The sequence below is a fragment of the Tinamus guttatus genome, unplaced genomic scaffold (genome assembly GCF_059628265.1).
Source record: "Tinamus guttatus ecotype Peru unplaced genomic scaffold, ASM5962826v1 Tinamus_guttatus_pri_ptg000012l, whole genome shotgun sequence".
NCBI lineage: Eukaryota > Metazoa > Chordata > Aves > Tinamiformes > Tinamidae > Tinamus > Tinamus guttatus.
In genome coordinates this window covers 689,316-708,127 of record NW_028288546.1, presented here as the reverse complement: position 1 = coordinate 708,127, position 18,812 = coordinate 689,316, and the positions used below count along the sequence as shown (strand labels likewise).

Here is an 18,812-nt window from a genome sequence, read left to right as displayed (position 1 = left end):
GGAGGTTGTTTGGTGAAAAAAAAAAAACAGTTTTTAATTTAATAATCCTAATATGTGAAATACTACATTTGTTGCACCTAACAGCCCCTTGGAAGCTACATGGCTGAAACTACACAGACAATAGATGACAGAACAAATTCATACAGACATTCAAGAAAATACAGTTACTAGTCAGAAAATATTTTTAGGAAACCACCAGTTCATGTAGAATATCTCAATTCTGAGTCTCAAAGGAGACCTAAGAAAACCATCAGTTTACTAGACAGTGAAAATTACGAACTCAGCAGAGAGAGGGACTCTCTGGTCAGAGTCCCATTGTGCTTCCCAATGTCCTGAACAGCCCTCTCAGAAAGATATTCATATAACTTCCCCCCTCCCCACCTCTCACCCCTTTTACCATCAGGCTAATGTCCTGTCACTTTTCTCCTTACTAAACCTCCCTCAAAACAGTCATGTAAATGCCCAGAGAGGTTGTGGAGTCTCCTTCTCTGGAGATCTTCAAACCCTGCTTGGATGTCACCCTGTGCCATGTGCTCTAGGTGTCCCTGCTGGAGCAGGAGGGTTGGACTAGATGATCTCTAGAGGTGCCTTCCAACCTTAACCATTTTGTGATTCTGTGTGTTAAACTACCTGAGAGAAGGGGCTCCTTAGGTGATAAACAAGATTAAGAACAGTGTCCAGCCTACATTTAACTTTAATTTTTAGGCTTCAGCAGCCCCTTGTGAAGGGTGTCACAGGCAGATAGTGAGGTTACAGGAAACCAAATTTTCAACAAGGATACTGATTTAAGGTGGTTCTTTTGTGCTGCTTATCCACAGCCCTGTGTACAGCCTGCCCCTCCTGCAGCAACACTGTGTGACAACAACACTGTGTGCATACCTGTGCTGTGAATTCAGTCAAGAAACTGACAGGGACTGAAAATCAAACCAAAATCACAAACCCAAACATTTTTATAGAATTTTGGTTTGCTTGCCTGTCAAGCCATATCTGCAGTTCCCACTGCGAAGAGAACACTGCATGTTGTTGTGCCAGCATAACCATGGTGACAGTGCTCCGATATGCAGAGACAGTGGGAATAATGTAAACTAATACCACAATCAAAGACTTGTTGTGAAGCCTGATTTTTTTTAACTATTTCAGCTAGTCTAACAAAATTTGTTAACTCTCCATGTTCTCATTGTTCTTTAATTACCTGTTTGTGCTGAAGTCAATACATATCAATAGCATCATACTACTTTTAAACCACTATTATGTTATTGTAGGGAAATTTTGACATTTAAGAACTAAGAAAATCTCAAGAACCATAATTTAAGTGTATTTATAATATTTAAGAAAGAAGAATGTTTGAGAATTTGGATTATTCTCACACTCATTCCCTGTTCATTCCAGCTGTCGAGGTAAAAAACTCTCTTCAAATAGGAACTGAATTAAATCAAATTTTCTTTGATAAGTGGATAAAGTTTCTCAGTTGTAGCAGTTGTTTAAGTGTAAAGCATAAAATTACAGGCAATAAATTCATACAAAGTAGTAAAAATAAATAAATTCAAATGATTTTTTTTTCATATTCCCTACCTGAAAGCAGCAATTCCATGTTGCTGTTGGTAAGCGTTGCATTTACTCTTCCTGAAGTTGCATTGAAACTGGTGACTGTTAACGTCATAGGCTGTTTCTTGCTTTTGTAATTGTAAGATCCTTTCCATATATAATTTTGGGCAAATACATCATCAGGAACTATACAGGCATCAAGCATATTTCAATTACATATTGTAATATTTTGTACTTATGAAGTCAAACATCCAGAAAAATGTATAATAAATAACATACTTTTTGTACTCTCCTCTCTCTTCTTCTTAGACCTATTGGGCATAACCTTCACATATAAAGCACAAAATGCTCACATGAAGATTTACGAAGGAAGTGCATTAGTATCAAGGAACTCAGTCACTATTATATCTTCACTTGTGCCTTCCTTTAAATATGGGTATATACTAACATAAAGCTTTCTGGAGTCAAAAGTAATGTCTGTGACCAAAAGACCAGATTCTTCTCCTTGTGAAATCCACTCCATGAAAGCACAGACAGGCAGAAATGTACGGCTGCAATTAAGTTTAGCGGAAATTAACATCTATTAAGATATTAAAATCCTTGTAAACATATTTAAATGATACTATTGACTTACAAGTATCTACTTGAATACATACCATATTATCTTTAATGAAAATGTTACGTAAGAAGTAGAGAGTAGAAATTGAAACACAGGAAGTTCCATCTCCACATGAGGAAGAACTTCTTTCCTGTGAGGATGACAGAGCCCTGGAACAGGCTGCCCAAAGAGGTTGTGGAGTCTCCTTCTCTGGAGATCTTCAAAACCCCCCTGGATGTCACCCTGTGCCACGTGCTCTGGGTGTCCCTGCTGGAGCAGAGGGTTGGACTAGATGATCTCTGGAGGGCCCTTCCAACCTCAGCCATTCTGTGATTCTGTGACACTCCGTACTCCATACTGTGATACTCCATTCATAACACAGCTTCGCATATCCGGCCCTTAACTGAGCAAAATCCTAAGTTCTTGGACACCACAGTAAAGTTACTGTTAATAAGTGCAATTGCTCTAAAAGCAGTTGCAATAACAATTTCACTTTTTTAATACAGCCTTTATTTCTGTTAGAAAATTTTCTGGCAGAAAAATTTATTTCTGACAGATTAACATAGTTTCTGAATTTGTACATTACACAAGGTCTTACACAAAACAAAGTGACTTCTTTGAAATCAATAAAATTCTAACCAAAATCAATAATCAGAAAATGTTGACAGACACAAAATATGTATAGTCTGGAAGGACATAAATATTGGGGAAAAATAATGCTTTATTTTTTTCTGTTAATTCAATTGCTAATTTGATAACCTTATTCATTCTAAGTCATTCTATGTAGCCTCAGTAAACAGATTCCACTGTCTTTTCTACAGAAATTTTGTTTAAAAGTATGTAGTTATCGAAGTACTTACCACTTAGTTTGGGACTTGGTGTTCCCAAAGCTGGTCTGGGATCCTTCACCAATATTTTGGAACCAGCTGTTGGAAAGAATGAATGACAACATGACAAATCATGAGCAAGTCTCCCACTTAAAACCCAGTAAAACCCACTTCCATAACGGAATCTATTCATTACATAGGCTGTAAGGTGCTTCTTCAAATTCCAAATATGACGAAGGAAGAGAAACTCAGTATAACAGGAGCACATGCCCACTGATTTCTTCCATGACACATTTGCTTTAAAGTCACCTATACATTACCAAGTTGTTTGCAGTACCCAAACAGTAGCTCTGGGAACACATAGTTTTGGAGCAGGCATCTAGTTTTTTTTTAGATGTCTTCTAATATTTCAGGACTGAAAACCCAGGGATGCATTAAAAAGGAGAAGGACACTATTTATTTTAAAGCATGGCAGCAGCAGCAGAAGCAAACAAGGTTCTCCAAGCTCAGCTAATCTGAGCAGCAGAAGTTAGAGATCTGATTTACAATTCTTCTATGCCTAGAGCAGGAACTCTCCTCTTTGAACATGATGCATTAAATGTGATGGGGCACTGCCTCTTCTTCCAGCTGAATCTCTTTTGTTTCCTTCCTTCCCCTCCCTCCCTCCCTCCCTCCCTTCCTTCCTTCTTTCCTTCTTTCCTTCCTTCCCCCCCTCCCCTCCCTTCCTCCCTTCCTTCCTTCCTTCCTTCCCCCCCTCCCCCCTTCCTTCCTTCCCTCCTTTCCTTCCTTCCCCCCCTTCCCTTTCCTCCCTTCCTTCCTCCCCCTTCCTCCCTTCCTTCCTTTCCCTTTCTCCCTCTCTCCCTCCCCTCCCCTCTCTCCCTCCCCCTTCCTCCCTTCCTTCCTTCCTTCCTTCCTTCCTTCCTTCCTTCCTTCCTTCCTTCCTTCCTTCCTTCCTTCCCTCCTTTCCTTCCTTCCCCCCCTTCCCTTTCCTCCCTTCCTTCCTCCCCCTTCCTCCCTTCCTTCCTTTCCCTTTCTCCCTCTCTCCCTCCCCTCCCCTCTCTCCCTCCCCCTTCCTCCCTTCCTTCTTTCTTTATCATAGAAATTAATTTAGATTCATTCCTGTACCATAAAGAAGACAAATAATTCTATCTGCTATTGTAATGTACTCATGTACTATTAGGTTCCATTCCTTGCTCCAGTGATTATTTTAATATATTGTTTTTTGGATCTTGACTTGGAACCTAGACCTTAAATACATAAAAGAAAAGCAACTACCTGCTCCCTGAGTGGGCTATTTGTCTCCATAGTAGGAAAATTCAACAGGGAGCACTAGGAATGCTTTCCTTGAGAGTGCTGAAATTAAGTTTTTACAGAAACCATGCTCTTGACATATATGTTAAAACTGTCAAGGAGGGAATTTAACATAAAAGTCTCTTGGGTTGCTTATTGTTCTTACAATTCATTGATCAGCTAAAATGGGCATAATATCATCTCTATTTCCTCTGTGTTTAGAAATAAACTTGAGCTTCACTAAACACAGCTGACTTAGAGGGTATGATTTAGCAATGTTGCTAATGAGTTGCTCGATCTTGTCAAGGAAGATACATTTCTTGCCAAGCTCAGAATTGAATTTTTAAATTCAAAGTAAAATTTAAATCTGATTTAAATTTTAAATACAAAATATAAATACAATGATCAAACTGAAACAATTTTCAACAGAATGCACATTTTTGGGTACACTGTCTCTGCAGGACTTTAAGACTGCAGACTTGTATTTAAAAGAAAAATTCTGTCTTAATCTCTCTACAAATCCTTTTATAGGGTCTGTATACAATCCTTTCCAAGTCTTTTATTCCTTTTCATCTCTTCCTATTTGTATGAAGTTCACCATCCCCAATGAACAAACTGACCCAGTGCTTTTCTCCTACCTGTAGGAGAGAGGTGTTTCACCTACCACCTCTCTGTGTATTAGGTAAGGTTGAAATATTTAAGAGATGTTTTACTTACCCAGCTGGACTTAATATTTTACAATATACTGTTCATTCTTATCTTTCTCCATTGTTAAACTGCAAGAAGCAAGAATTCTGACCCTAAAAACTTAACTTGCTATTATTCTGATTTGAGTGCCACTTGCAAAATAATAAATCAAAACTTTTATGAAAAGAGAAAGATGCCAGTGCTTATTACTTGCCTTTTAAAAGTTGAAACAGCTGCTAAATTCAGTATCTTGCAGCAAGAGAGAAGTAGTTTTACTGCTAAGGGGGATTCCTTTGGGTTTGCTACTTTCACACAAATCTTCTACACTGAAGACTGGCACCTTTCACTATAATAAATGTTTATATAACTTAATATCTTTCCTTAGGTGTTTTGCATTAATGAGTCACAATATCTGCAGCTCTAGTAGCCACTTGGCAGTGAATACCAAAGAGAGGTAAGGAATTCCCATGTCATATTAATGAAATACCTTCTTAAGCCACCTCTATATTCTATATGTTAAATTCTATATCCATCCCTTCTCTCCAGGTAGTGGCCATACCTATACTGTTGAGAGATAACTTTATTTTTAGAGGAGACTGTGCAGGTAATATACTGCATTTGGTCCATCTTTTACTGGCCACATCTGGTCCTGAGGTATAAACATGATACATAATAATGTCTTTTCAATTCAAAATATTCAAAATAATTCTACAACTCAGAAGTTCTGTTTTTATTAAATGAACCTGGAAAAAAAAAAGGGGGTGGGAATAAAAGTATGTAGTGAAAATCCTGCTGGGATACTTTTGGAGAGCTGTGGAAAGGCAGAAGGAGGCAAACAGAGCAATCTTGTCCATACTACCTATTGAGCAGCAGCCCTTGACTGAACTATCTGCGGAAACAGGGAATTAGTTGATCCATTTCCCAAGACAGTTTAGAAGTGAACTAATATTTCTGCAACATTTCCTTAGGACCTTGGGAAACTCTTATATGTAATACGTTAGATTGCAAAGATTTTTCATCATCAGATAGGACAACTCTATCTGGGAACTCTTGCTAACATAATTTGTTTTAGTATCATCAGCAAAAAAATCTTTTATCGACATATAACTCATGAATCGGAATTGCCCTGCCATAATACTTCCCAGGACAGAACAAATCATGAGCATCCTGGCAGCTTCCTTTCTGATATCATGATTTTGCCATGATTTTTTTCATGAGATGTTGTGACAAAGTATGTAGTAAAGATTAAAAACAAGTATTAATAGCCTTGAAAATACTAATACTATATATATATATTTATACATATATATAATTAATGTATATTAGTATATTAATGTATATAATTAATATATAAATAAAATTAATATATATTATGTATATTTATATACATAGTATGTGTTGTGATATATATAATATATATTATATTATATATATTAATAGAAGGAATATATATTCTCATATATATTAATATTAATATATATTAATAGCCTTTGCAAATAGAATATTACATCTTAAATACAAATGTAAAACAACAAGAAGCCCATGGAACATCCTAGACATCTGCTTGAACTTTAGGCCTACTTATATAACACTGCAACTGCCAGAGCTAGCTTGCTACTGCCACAATCTCTGTAAATAAAATCATCCTCATCTACATATAAGTACATGCAAAAAGATCTAACATATCAATGTATGTCTCACACATTTAGGTACAGTCTGGTCTGTAGTCCAGTCATGCATCTAAAACCAATGTACTTGGCTTGCAGAATTAAATCTGAAATTGACATCTCCGAGAAAAAGAAATATAAGTACATGAAAGCATGTTTCTCATTACACACAGTTATGCCCTTAGATGTTCTCTCCTCACCATTCTGCCTTACTGATTTTAGACTGAAAGGAAGCAAAATCACTAAAATGGGATATATGAGGGGTGGAGTGAGGGAGAGGGAAATAGAAGAACTTGCCTTCACAAACTGGAACTTTCCCAGTCCATGTGCCATCCGATCTACAGGCTCTATGCTCTGACCCTCCTGCCAGAAAGAAGCCTGGCTGACAAGTATAAATCAAGGTATAGCCAAGTGATGGAAGATCCATTCCCGCAACATTAGCGTGTGTTGGCGTTTCTGGTTGTTTACAGCTGTGAGCTACAAAGAAAACATGAATTATCCTTTAGTCAAAATGGCGAAAATATTTCTGAAAGAATACACTATACACATTTTGACTAATTAAGCTAGAAACATCAATAAAAATAACATACAAATGTTTTTTCTTAATTCATATTAAAATGCAATATCTATATTATTAGTTATTTTTATGGGTCTGTAAACACACTCTCAAAAATAGACCTTTTCTTAGCAAGGGACTAAGAATCAACTTAAATGCACTCCTGCATGACCAAAATTTTGTCTGCATATGTGAAGACAAACATCCCAGCATTATATGAACTGTAACACCTGTGTAGTATTGAATAACAGTGTCACTTACTTATTAAGTAAACAAGGTCACTTAGGAAAATACTATGAAAGTCAAGGATATATCTTTTTTTAGATTATGCCATTTTTAAATATTAGGTACAGAAATCAATTAACAATCCTAATTTCAAGGAAAGTGTCTCACATCTGTAACAGCCACCAGCATTTTGTGTTATCTCAGAAACAGTGTACCACTAAGACTAGAGCTACTGGACTACTGATTTGATATTTGCTTAGTGGAAACATTTGCACCAGCTGAATCACTAAGACTGTTCGCTTTTCACATATATTCACAATATGCTGAAGTGATCCTCCTAAGTTTCTCTTATAAGGTGAGACTTGCTGGAAATTGTTACCATTTTCAGCATCTCTGGCCAGCTGAAAAAGCCTCTATCCCTCAGCAGGGATCAGATTTAGTATTAATGAATACCCATAATATTCCCATGATTTTAATTCTTTTCATTTCTAAAGGCTACTGTACGAAAACAAAACAAAACAATAAAAAATGGAATTCTTTTACTCATTTCATTTACTTCATTTCATATTTCTAGCTGCTGTAAGCTAGTAATGTAAATATATATTAACTTTGTTACATTGATGTTATTGCTTAAATGGCCTTGTTAGAAACTAATTACTAATTTTAGGACTGGCAGAAATATTTATTCATTCTGTACATTACTTACGTATACATTCTGGCTGAATTCCGCTCCATGTAAGATCAGGAAGACAAGTTCTTGTTGTTGAGCCATGGAGAAGGTATCCTTTTTTACACTGAAACTGAACAACATTTCCTACCTGTCAAAATCCAGAAAGCACATTAATATTGTTGTTAGAAAATATCAGGGTTTTTTTTTTTTCCAAATTCAGCAGCAAATTCCAGCAAATAGTACATGCTGGATAGATTCTAAGGCCCTTTCTGTTGAAAGTTTTATAGAGCTTTTTCGATATGAAATGCTATTTTGCTTAAGTTTGTTTAAATTATTCTCCCCATATAGAAATACTCCGAGGAAGAACATCAAACCATGCTCTTCTATCACCTCCCTCATCTGCTGCTTTGGGCCTGGAGCAGTCAAGGCATTGTGGGTCTGGAAATAAAATTCCCATGTGCCTTAGCTCAGGGCTGGAAGTAACTCAGGGGATCTGCACAATCTCAGTGGGTGGAGGGGTGGGAGGATCCTGATGCACCTCTGATAACTACAGCCATCTTTGTGGAACACTTGTGCACTTGAGCCAAGCAGCAAATTATAATGAGATTTTTTTCATTAGAACACACAACAATGGACAACAACGGTGTCCTGTTTTGGGAAGTATAATGTGACTATAATATTGAAATTTTATTTTTTCATAACCTTAAGTAAAAAAAAGACTATTTAGGCAGCATATATACTAGAAAACAAAGGTATATTAAAATTTACAATGAGAATTCGTTGAGATTTGTTTGTAATTATTATTCTTACAATAAGTGTGTGTCACATAAAAAAGAAAATGGAATTCTTCAGTGAGTAACTGTTTCTGCACAGTCATAACATGGAACAACTTGTTCAGCTCATCCAGTCACTGTGAAATTGCTGAAAGTCCAAATAATTGTCAGTTTCCATCAAATTCAGGGAAATTAGATTACAAGTATATCATTCAGCAAGTAGTTTATTACATGCTGTGAGAGGTTAATTCAAACACCAAAGTGCATAGATCTCATCTACTGCTCTGTAGTGAGCTGTATTAATGTATTTATCAACCAACGTTAAAAAGGGAAGCTAAAGAATTTGAATGGCATGTAACAGCATATTTATGGTTTGCACTGGTTTTTAATTCTTGACTAAACATAGAACGCTTGAATCAAATTGATGCCCACCGTCAAAATGCAGGCACTTTCACAATAGCTTAAACCTGGTAAATAGTGTTTCCCTGCTACATCAGAATGAAATTTAATAATAACCAGAAGTTTAATAATAATCAGAATGAAGTTTAATAACTGCAGATAGTAGCTCATCAACATTGCATGTGATTTAAAATTCTTTTTTTCTTTCCTCTTTACAGTGTTCATTGAACTATATAATTACTTTTAAAAGATTTTGAAGTACACTAAACCCCTTCCAAGATGAAGCATACAGTGGGAAAACATTAACAGTTATAGAAATGTGGAAGAATTGTTTGAAAGCAGGAACTGACAGGAAAACTAGGGCCTAACAGAAGTTTTGGCATTACAGAAGCTCGCTTGGGGTGATACACAGTTGCCACTTCCAGGATGGCTGGTGCGCTCGGACTCTGCTCCTCCACGGTTCCCTGGGCAGCACAATCTGCCCTCCTCGCAGCTGCAACGGGAGGGGGAGTAATGGAGGATGGAGCGGAGTGAAGACACCGCAGCCAAACTCTGTTGCACTCCCTGTGCTGGGCTGCTGATAAGCTGCACAGTAGCTGCCCAAGGGGAGATATAGGATAACATGTCCGGTGCTGAGCCAGCAAAGGTGGGAAATCACTCCTTTTGGATGAACTTTGCTTGAATTTTGCTCATTACAAGCTCATTATAATGTCAAAACACACCTCTGTCCCAAAAGTTACTCGCCTCCGAGGTACAACCACTCCTCACTGAGCATGTGCTCTAGATTTTCGATTGGCTGTACCTTTAAATGAAAGTGAGAGACTTTTTCACCAATCGATAACAATATTAAATATGACTCTAGTCACTCAAGCTCCACCTGAATGTAAAGAAAAGTATAAAAGGTGAACTAAGGATGAAAAGGAGGAGGGAAGAATCCATCGTAACTCTTGGGTCAGTTGACGGGCTGATCCGCTTTCCTCCCCTCGGGCTGGAACGCTGCCTGAGGAGACTAAGAAGTGAGAGGGAAGGTTCTATCATAAATTCTAGATCAGTTGAGACACTGATCCCCCTTTCCTCCCCTCAGGTCGGGATGTCGCCAGAGGAGACTCGAGACTGAGAGCCCTCTCCCATCTTCTGGGGTGAGGGATGATTGCACATTTGTACATCAGAGTTAGCGAAAAACCCCACGCTGTGGTAGAGAATTTCCTGTACTGACATCTGAAACCTGCTTTGTAAATGTTGCATTTAAATAAATCATGCTGTTTGTGAACTCGACTACTTGTTTGGGGGGAGGCGATCGGACCTACAGTTGACAGACTGTTCGTGAATCCGATACTGATTTGATATCTCCTCCCCTTCCCCTCAAATACCACTACGGCTTTCAAACTGCAACATTTCACAAGAAGTTGCACCAAATAGAAACAGAAGTCCTCTGTTTCTAATAAAGGGTTTATTTGAAACTACCACCACCAACATACACAACCACTACTCATCTCAAGAAACTTTGCTATCTGTCGATAGCAAAACAATCTTCATTCAAAACTATGTGAACACCTGCATATTTTACTTTTAGTTGTCAAAGCACACAATACTTCAACGTTGTCTTTGACCTCAGCACCCTTGCACTCTTGCTTGCATTAAAGTATCTCAATTCCAGCATGAATATTAACTGTAGTTGATTAACATACATATGAATATGCATATTCTATATATATTCTTACATGCTATTCATTCAAAGAGGACTTTATGGTCCATATTTTTTCATAATGTGGAGTTTTTGGACCTCATGAATATCAATAAGAATCACAGTTATTTATGTATATGTGGTTACGCATGCACTCATACTCAGATATCTAATTCAAAACTGTAATTGACTCCAATTCTGTTTGTCAATGTCCACTCAAGGAAAAGTTATTCTGTTGTCACTCAGTCACAGTACCTTGATTACTTTCAATTGACATTTCACGACCTTCTTTTTAAAAGCACTCTTCTTTTCAAAGTTCAACAATTCTAAGGATATGATTATCTTTCATACATTAGCTCAATGCTATCTAAATATGGGCAATATTTAAATTACCAGATAAATGACCAATCCTGACAATATCAGCTACTTCTGGAGTTAATTATTTAGCACTTTCTTATGAGCATATTATCTGGTATGTAGTTTTTATTGGATGGACTCTCTTGCAAAGAAGAGAAGATCAATGGATCATAAACACATACCTAAACTGTGTTCACTGTGTTCAGTGTATTCAGGTAAATTCAGAATATAGTAATTCTACTAATCAAGAATGGGATGAATAGAAAGCTCATACTCTGAGAGCTGAAAGAGGTGGAAAAATCACATCCCTATAGTCTTAGGATAACAGTGAAAGGGGGAAGAGGCATGTTCTGATTTTTTTTCTTTGAAATTTTTCTCTTCCCTAACTGCCTCCCATGACTTTGGATTAGTTCTTCATGAGCAAAGTCCCCTGCTGGGCAGACAAATCAAGAAAAAAAATGTTCAGTTGAAGAGCAGGAACAGGAACACACAGAATTTTTTCCATTATCTGCTCATCTTCACTGCAACCCTGTCATTCATCAAGGTTTATGCAATCTGCCAAACACATAATTTTAGTGCATATTCATTAAATCTGTTCAGTAAGTTCATCAATGAGATACTTGAGTAATTTGTACCATTTTGTAGGTGGAAAGATTGTCTTGATAGACTTCTAACTTTCTATTAAAAATGTGTTGATATTAATAAAACGAAGCCATATTCCAAAATTTATTTTTCTATCTAAAGAATAACTAACAATGAAATCACTTTCATTAGAGCCTCTTACTATTTCAAACACACAAGGAAAGCATCCATAAAAATGGATGTCAACAGCGTCCACATTAGGGAAACAACACTTTTATATGTAGGACCCAACAGAAGCAGAAAACATGCAATAGCTGTCCAAGTGTTGATTTTAGAAACGTCACTATGTTACACGAGATTAGGTTAAAAAAAAAAAAAAAAAAAAAAAAGTAAAGAATAAGGCTGCCTACTCCTACAGGAAAGAGCATGTTATAAAAATATTTTCCCAGCTTGGTGTTACTACCTCAAAGAAATTCTGTTCTGCAATATTATTATGCCATAAGCACCAGGTGGCACTATAATACAGTCCTACATATCCAAAAAAAAATATATATATATATATATATTCCTTAGCTTTGTGAAAAGGTTCTGTGCCATTCAAACTCTTATTCAACTTGCATAGAAAAACTGGTGTAGAGATCTGGGGATACATCTGAAATGTCTTTATCCATGATGCCACAGTATTTATTTTCAACCCTGAAAACAAGAAGAATTCCATGGGTGCTGTTTGATATCCCTGTTCCATAGCCGCTTTTTCCATAGTATCAGTCGTGGTGTGGATACTTAAAAATTCTTTTTTTTCTTTTGCTAAGAAGCAAAGACTATTTGCTGTTGCCCAGCAGAGAAGATATAGTAGAGAAGAAAAAGTGCAAATATCAACCTGTAACCATTTATTAAACTAGGATAATCCTCTAGATAAAACAAATTATATATAAATTATGTAGAATAGTAAATAATATTATACAGTTATCCTTATTATTTCTTACATTGCTTATACCAACCAAATATGTTTCTAACTTTCATGGTTGATTCTACATTTCAATTTTCTTGGTCTTCAGTTTAGCAAAGAACTTCAGGACACTGAAATGAGCCTCTCCATTCCAGCAATTCATGGCAAATGAATCAGAGGCTAAGAGAATGTCAGTTCTTTGCAAACTTTTTGCAACATATTTTAAGAGAATGAAAATACAGCTCCTGAATTTTTTGCTGTATCTCTAATCCTGTATCCTAGAAACACAATATTGCCATTACTCGTTACAGAAGAGTGTGTTTTCACGACCTCAGGGCTGATGCTTGTCAGACTTCCTTTGGGTTCACTTCTCTGCCCCTGCCTGGATCTTTTGTTTTAGTCGTATTAGTTCTAACATCAAATTTTCTTCTGACCAGGGGGCTGTGGCTAATTTTACAACCACAGTGTATATAATAACATAACAGATGCAGTAACAAGTTCCTATGCTGTACAGATTGAAATATTTATGACTAAAATAATGGTGCAGTATAAAGAAAGACTGGTCTGGTATGATATAGCAAAGCCCTTGAGGAAAGAGGATAAAGGATGCTGTGAAGAGGACACAGGCATGGAATGCCAAGATATCAGGCACACACTCAGCCCTGAAGAACCCATGGCTCTAAACCCACCCAAGATCAATTAAAGAACCTGAAGCTGGACAAAATCAGATCTCAAGTGTAACAAGGAAAGAGTAATTAACCTATGCAGAATATATCATGTATAGCAAACTTTGATGTAAGACTGAGCTGCAGATCAATGAAGAAAGATGAAGATGTAGAAGCATATTAGAAAATTTAAAAATAGTTCCAGGTGAATCAAGGAGAGCAAGCGAAGGGAAAAAAAAAAAAAATCACATTCCTCCCAGAGAAACACTCTAAATGCTGACACTGCAGCACACACCACCAAGACCAGACTGTCAGAGCCCACAGAACCCAAGGAAGTGGAAGGAACCAGAAAGCAAAAAAAAAAAAAAAAAAAAAAAAAACTTTAGAAACCAGGATGTTTAAGAATATGTATAAGAATTTTAACTAAACTTCTCTGTACAGAAGAGGTATTGATTTATTTCTGTCATTCCTCCTCCATTTTTTCCACACTAATTACATCTGGACTAATCAGGATGCTTGGATATTACTGTTAAGATTTTAAACACTCTACAAATTCTTAGCTGTATGAGGTGTGTTTCCCTTTTACCTATAGCAAGGATTTGAGAGCAACGCATCCTACTCATAAAATTCTACAGTCGCAGAGATAGTTTCTAAAAGACTGGGTAGCTTTGGTAATTAAAGCATGAGAGGTCATAAGAGGATTATGGCACTACTTTGATAACATAATGAACAATGATTTTTAGTTAGAGTTAAATGCCTATCCTGGTAACCTAGGATAGCACATGAAATAGAGTTGCATTCTTTGTCCTGTTATTTTTTGTAATTGAACATACATTTGCATGAGAAAAGATACAACACAACTCTTATGTTTTTTGGAAAATATGCAGTGTCTGGTAAGACTAGAGCTATATTTTCATGAAGAAGTTAATGATGACAACTGTGCTAGTGGAGACAGGTCTACTTCTGTATTACACTTCTTTGGGGATTTCATCACACACCTCTATCAACATGGCAGCTTTTATAAGCATTACATTCACAGGCCAACTTTTACAAAGCATCTTCAGATAGCATTTCATATACATTTTATAAAATAAAACCCAAGAGCTAATAAAAGGAAACTGGCAACGCAGCTGTAACATGACTTTTTTTTTTTTCCTATTTCTAAATTCCTATTACAGATTATTGATGAAGTGGATATTCACTGAGTCCTAAAGACATTTCCACTCTGTAATAGCTCTTCATTATAAAATATTGCTAAGATAGACCCTTCAAATCAAAAATAGTCAGTTGAAGGGCAAACATTCCAAAAGCATAAGTCATATCAAGTGATGCCACATGCTATGTATTGTATCCAAATTGCACTAAACTGGTAGTTTTGGTGGACATTTGAATACACAAACACTTTATTAAAAAAAAAAAAAAAAAGGTTTTAACAGCTAAAGCAACACTAAACTTTAGGGTGGTGGTGTGTGCCTTTTGTTAGTATAGGATATAAGAGGCCAAGTTTTCATATTCCTTTCTCTTGGTCAAGTCTGGAAACATGTCAAACATGTCTGTAGTTCCAGCTTCAGCAATAAGAAGGGCAATCAAGAGGAAAAAAACAAAAACAGTGCTGTGGAAATTCATGACTTGCCATTTGTGTTGTGAAGGGTAAATAAAGTCAGTGATATACTGACTTTACTATATACTATATAGTGATATACTATAGGTGAAGAAATAATGTCAGTTCTCAAAGCAGTATCAAAACAGGGCCCCACCTATGAAGGCTTGAATTCCACTCTCACTCTAAAGACTCATTTTAAAAAAAAAAACATAAGACAAAGGTATAAATTAAAAACTTAGTCACCAAATATATAAGGTCACTTAAGCGACTTCATTATTATTAGTTAACAATGTGAAGTACTAAGAAAAAAAATGGTATAACTTCAAATTATTCTTTAACTTCCTGATATGAATGGAAGAAAAGTCATCGTATTATTATTCCATTCATACAGGAAGCCTATTATAACATAACATGAACTCAGCTATGTTTGTCATTTAAAGGGGTCATAATATTATTAAATATATAGTTATGTAATATTTCTCTCCAAGACCTATGGATGATAACTTGTCTAGAATGGATCATTTTTACTTTCATTTTTTCTACTCAATATGGAGCTAAACTCAGTTTCATCTGTGAAATTTACATTCCTACCCAGGAATGGGGTTCTATATTAGTTCTATATTAACTAAACAATCATATTTTCAGTGACAGAAACTGACACACAGACACTTAGTTTCTATATGCAACCAATTCACTATATGAGAGCTTGAAGATAACCTGCTGGTTCAGCAAGAGACATACAGCTTATAAAGTCGATAAAAAAAAAATGTTCTTGAACGAAATTGGCAGATTTGCCCCATTAATATGCAAGGCACCAGACATAACTGTGGGACCAAGGATTTAAATTCTGCTAGCAGCTACACTTGTTTTTGAAATTATTTATCAGTTACCATTTTGCCTGTTATTTTAGCAGTGCCATGCTAGGTGTGAATGATGGTTTAATTTACAACCACAACTACATCTCAAATGGAAGAGGTCACATTGCTTCTTCAGTGTAAGAAGCACTCATTAATATGCCAGAGAAATTCTGACAATAAAATTGCAGAAGATGGTCATTGTAGTGATTCATTTCTTACTCAATTGAATAAGAAGATGCTCCCTAGCATAATATTGTATTATACCCAAAGGAAGTTAGCCCAAGGACTAGTTGCCCCTGCATGTTCTATCTTTGCATTAAAAAGCACTCCATTCTCTGGAGAAAACCTAGTCAAATATATTACCAATTCTCTATGACTGTGACCTGGCAGAATCTAAAATCCCAAACACTGATAAAACTTTCACTAAACAGGGAATAAAGGGCACTAAAATGACAAATCAAAGGAATCTTTGGCTATAATCCTTTGAAAAGTCTTTTGCTAAAACCTATTACAAATGTCTGTGTTGTATATCTGCTCAAAAATTCAATCAGCCATTTCTTGCATTTCTGCTAACCTGCAGACTTCATTTAAATCCTGCTACTAGATAAGTGCCACATATAACCTGCTCGCTCTCTCTTCTACCTCCTCTTTTTCACGCAACTGGAGCTTCCAGCCCTGACACCAAACACAGACACAGCAGGAACAAAATGGCATTCTAAACAGAAGAAATGCCTCACAGATCATTCAGTTTCCAAATGGAGCACGCGCAGCCAACTTTCCAGTCCCTGTAGCCACAACAACATCTGGGCTGCATAAGGCAGGACATTGCCAGCAGGTGGAAGGAGGTGATTCTTCTTCTGCATCCTTCCCCTCAGTCTTGGTGAGGCTACATCTGAAGTGCTGGGTCCAGTTCTGGGCTCCCCAGTACAAGTGAGACATTGAACTACTACAGGGAGTCCAGCAAAGGACCACTAGGATGATTAAAGCATCTAGGATGACTGAAACATCCATTTTTCATAAGATGAGAGGCTGAGAGAGCTGGGACTGTTCCGCCTGGAGAAAAGGAAACTCAGATGGTATCCTATCACTGTGTATAAATGTTAAATAGAGGAGGAGTAAAGATGGAGTCACACTCTTCTTGGTAGTGTCCAGGGAAAGGACAGGAGGCAGTGGGCACAAACTGAAACACAGGAAATGCCACTCAAGCATGTGAGAGAGCTTTTATTTAAAAAAAAAAAAAATTGCCCAGGGACGATGGGGAGCCTGCATCATCCAAGATACTCAAAACCCAACTGGACATTGTCCTGGGAAAGCCTGGTCCAGGCGACCCTGGTGCAGCAGGAAGGTTAGCCCATATGATCTCCAGAGGTGCCTTCCAACTCCAGTAACTATATTCCTATATTCCTTTGTGGTCACATCAGTAAAAATTTATTTTTTTTAAGAGTATGTGTACATGAGCAGTTTGTCACAGTGTTTTAAGGTGAAAACCCATACTTGACAAAGAGTAGGGACACACACTGGTATTGAAATACTGAATGCTTTCAAAAGTGAAACCAAGCAGACCTCGGTCACCAGGATTCACAAAGTGTAAAGCATTGCTAAGAGGTTGAAAAGGTCAGTTCAATCTGGCAGCTAGGAATAAGCGAAGACATTACCACTCAAACAATTAACTCTTTTCAAGGCATAAACAGTTTCTGGTCCCCTAATTATTAGTTTATAACTCTAGGTTATACAAAGTACTAAAAAGAAAAAAATATTAATAGACAAGGTTAATATTTTATATATATATATATACACACACACTACCTGATAGCCAAATGTGTTGTTCTGTGATCCATGTCTTGGAACTCCTGGATTTTCACATGCTGTGCGAGTAGGTTCTTGAAGATATAGATAAATGAGAAAACAAATAACAATAATTTAGTAAAAAAAAAAAATCTTTACATTTTTTTTCCCCTCTAACAATAACCTGTAAGCTAAGGAATCAAAAATAAGGTGCTTTGATTTCTACAGATATAGAATAGCACCATGAAACCTCAAAATAGCTGAAAACTCCTAGATTGACTGGGCAGATAAAGAACAATAAGATTTCAAGAAATTTCAGTGTTATGAATGTCACTTTACCTATACATCGAGGAGAGGATCCACTCCACATGCCATCTGCTTGACAAATCCTAGTGCTGGAGCCAACCAAAATAAAAGGAGGATTGCAGCTGAAAGAGACTTCTGACTGATAGATGAAGCTCTTGCCTTCTCTTTTTCCCTGAGCAGGTACTCCAGGGTCACCACAAAACTTTGCTATGAGAAAACACATGATAGAAAAGGCATTTATTAAATATATATTATTATATATTAAAATATATAAAAATAACACTTGCATGAACATTATTAGCAATAAATAAATACAGAAGCATTTGACATCAGTTCAATGAGAGACTAGAGACCTAAGTATGCTTCAGTGTCCAATAGTTTTGCTAGCTGTTTAAAAATGCCTAAGTAGCAGGATTGGTCAGTAGCTTGAAGCTGACCCTTCATCCATGCAAGAGTCTTTTTAAAAAAAAAAAAAAACAAAGCACAAATTATCAATATTTCATCTCTGTCCCAACTCCTCAAGCATCAGCCTACAAACCTTCGTGTAGAGAATAGAGAGTGTACCAAACCTTTATTTAGCCTTGTTTCCTGCCCTCTACTCTTTTCAGCCTATTGTTCTATATTTCTATACAATTTAAAGGATTTATCAAACAGATTTTTAATTTTTTAATTTCTTACAGCCTCCTCCTTCGCCGAGGGATACAATTTGGTGTTTACATAAGTACAACACTTGAAAGTTATTACAGATAATAAGAGAAAGTGCACATGAGCACACCATATATATAAA

General features: G+C 36.6%; 1 protein-coding gene across 3 annotated transcripts in view; it reads right to left on the bottom strand.

Annotated features, from left to right (window-relative positions):
• The window catches only part of CSMD3 (CUB and Sushi multiple domains 3), a 574,767-nt gene that overhangs the window by 8,352 nt on the left and 547,603 nt on the right, over window positions 1-18,812 (bottom strand). For all 3 annotated transcript variants that reach the window (XM_088523156.1, XM_088523167.1, XM_088523178.1), the window contains 6 exons: window positions 18,059-18,232; window positions 17,741-17,814; window positions 8,102-8,213; window positions 6,912-7,091; window positions 3,004-3,069; window positions 1,573-1,731 (listed from right to left, as the gene is read on the bottom strand). In XM_088523156.1, coding sequence (XP_088379282.1) covers window positions 1,573-1,731; window positions 3,004-3,069; window positions 6,912-7,091; window positions 8,102-8,213; window positions 17,741-17,814; window positions 18,059-18,232 — 765 coding nt within the window. The remainder of the gene's footprint in view (window positions 1-1,572; window positions 1,732-3,003; window positions 3,070-6,911; window positions 7,092-8,101; window positions 8,214-17,740; window positions 17,815-18,058; window positions 18,233-18,812) is intronic.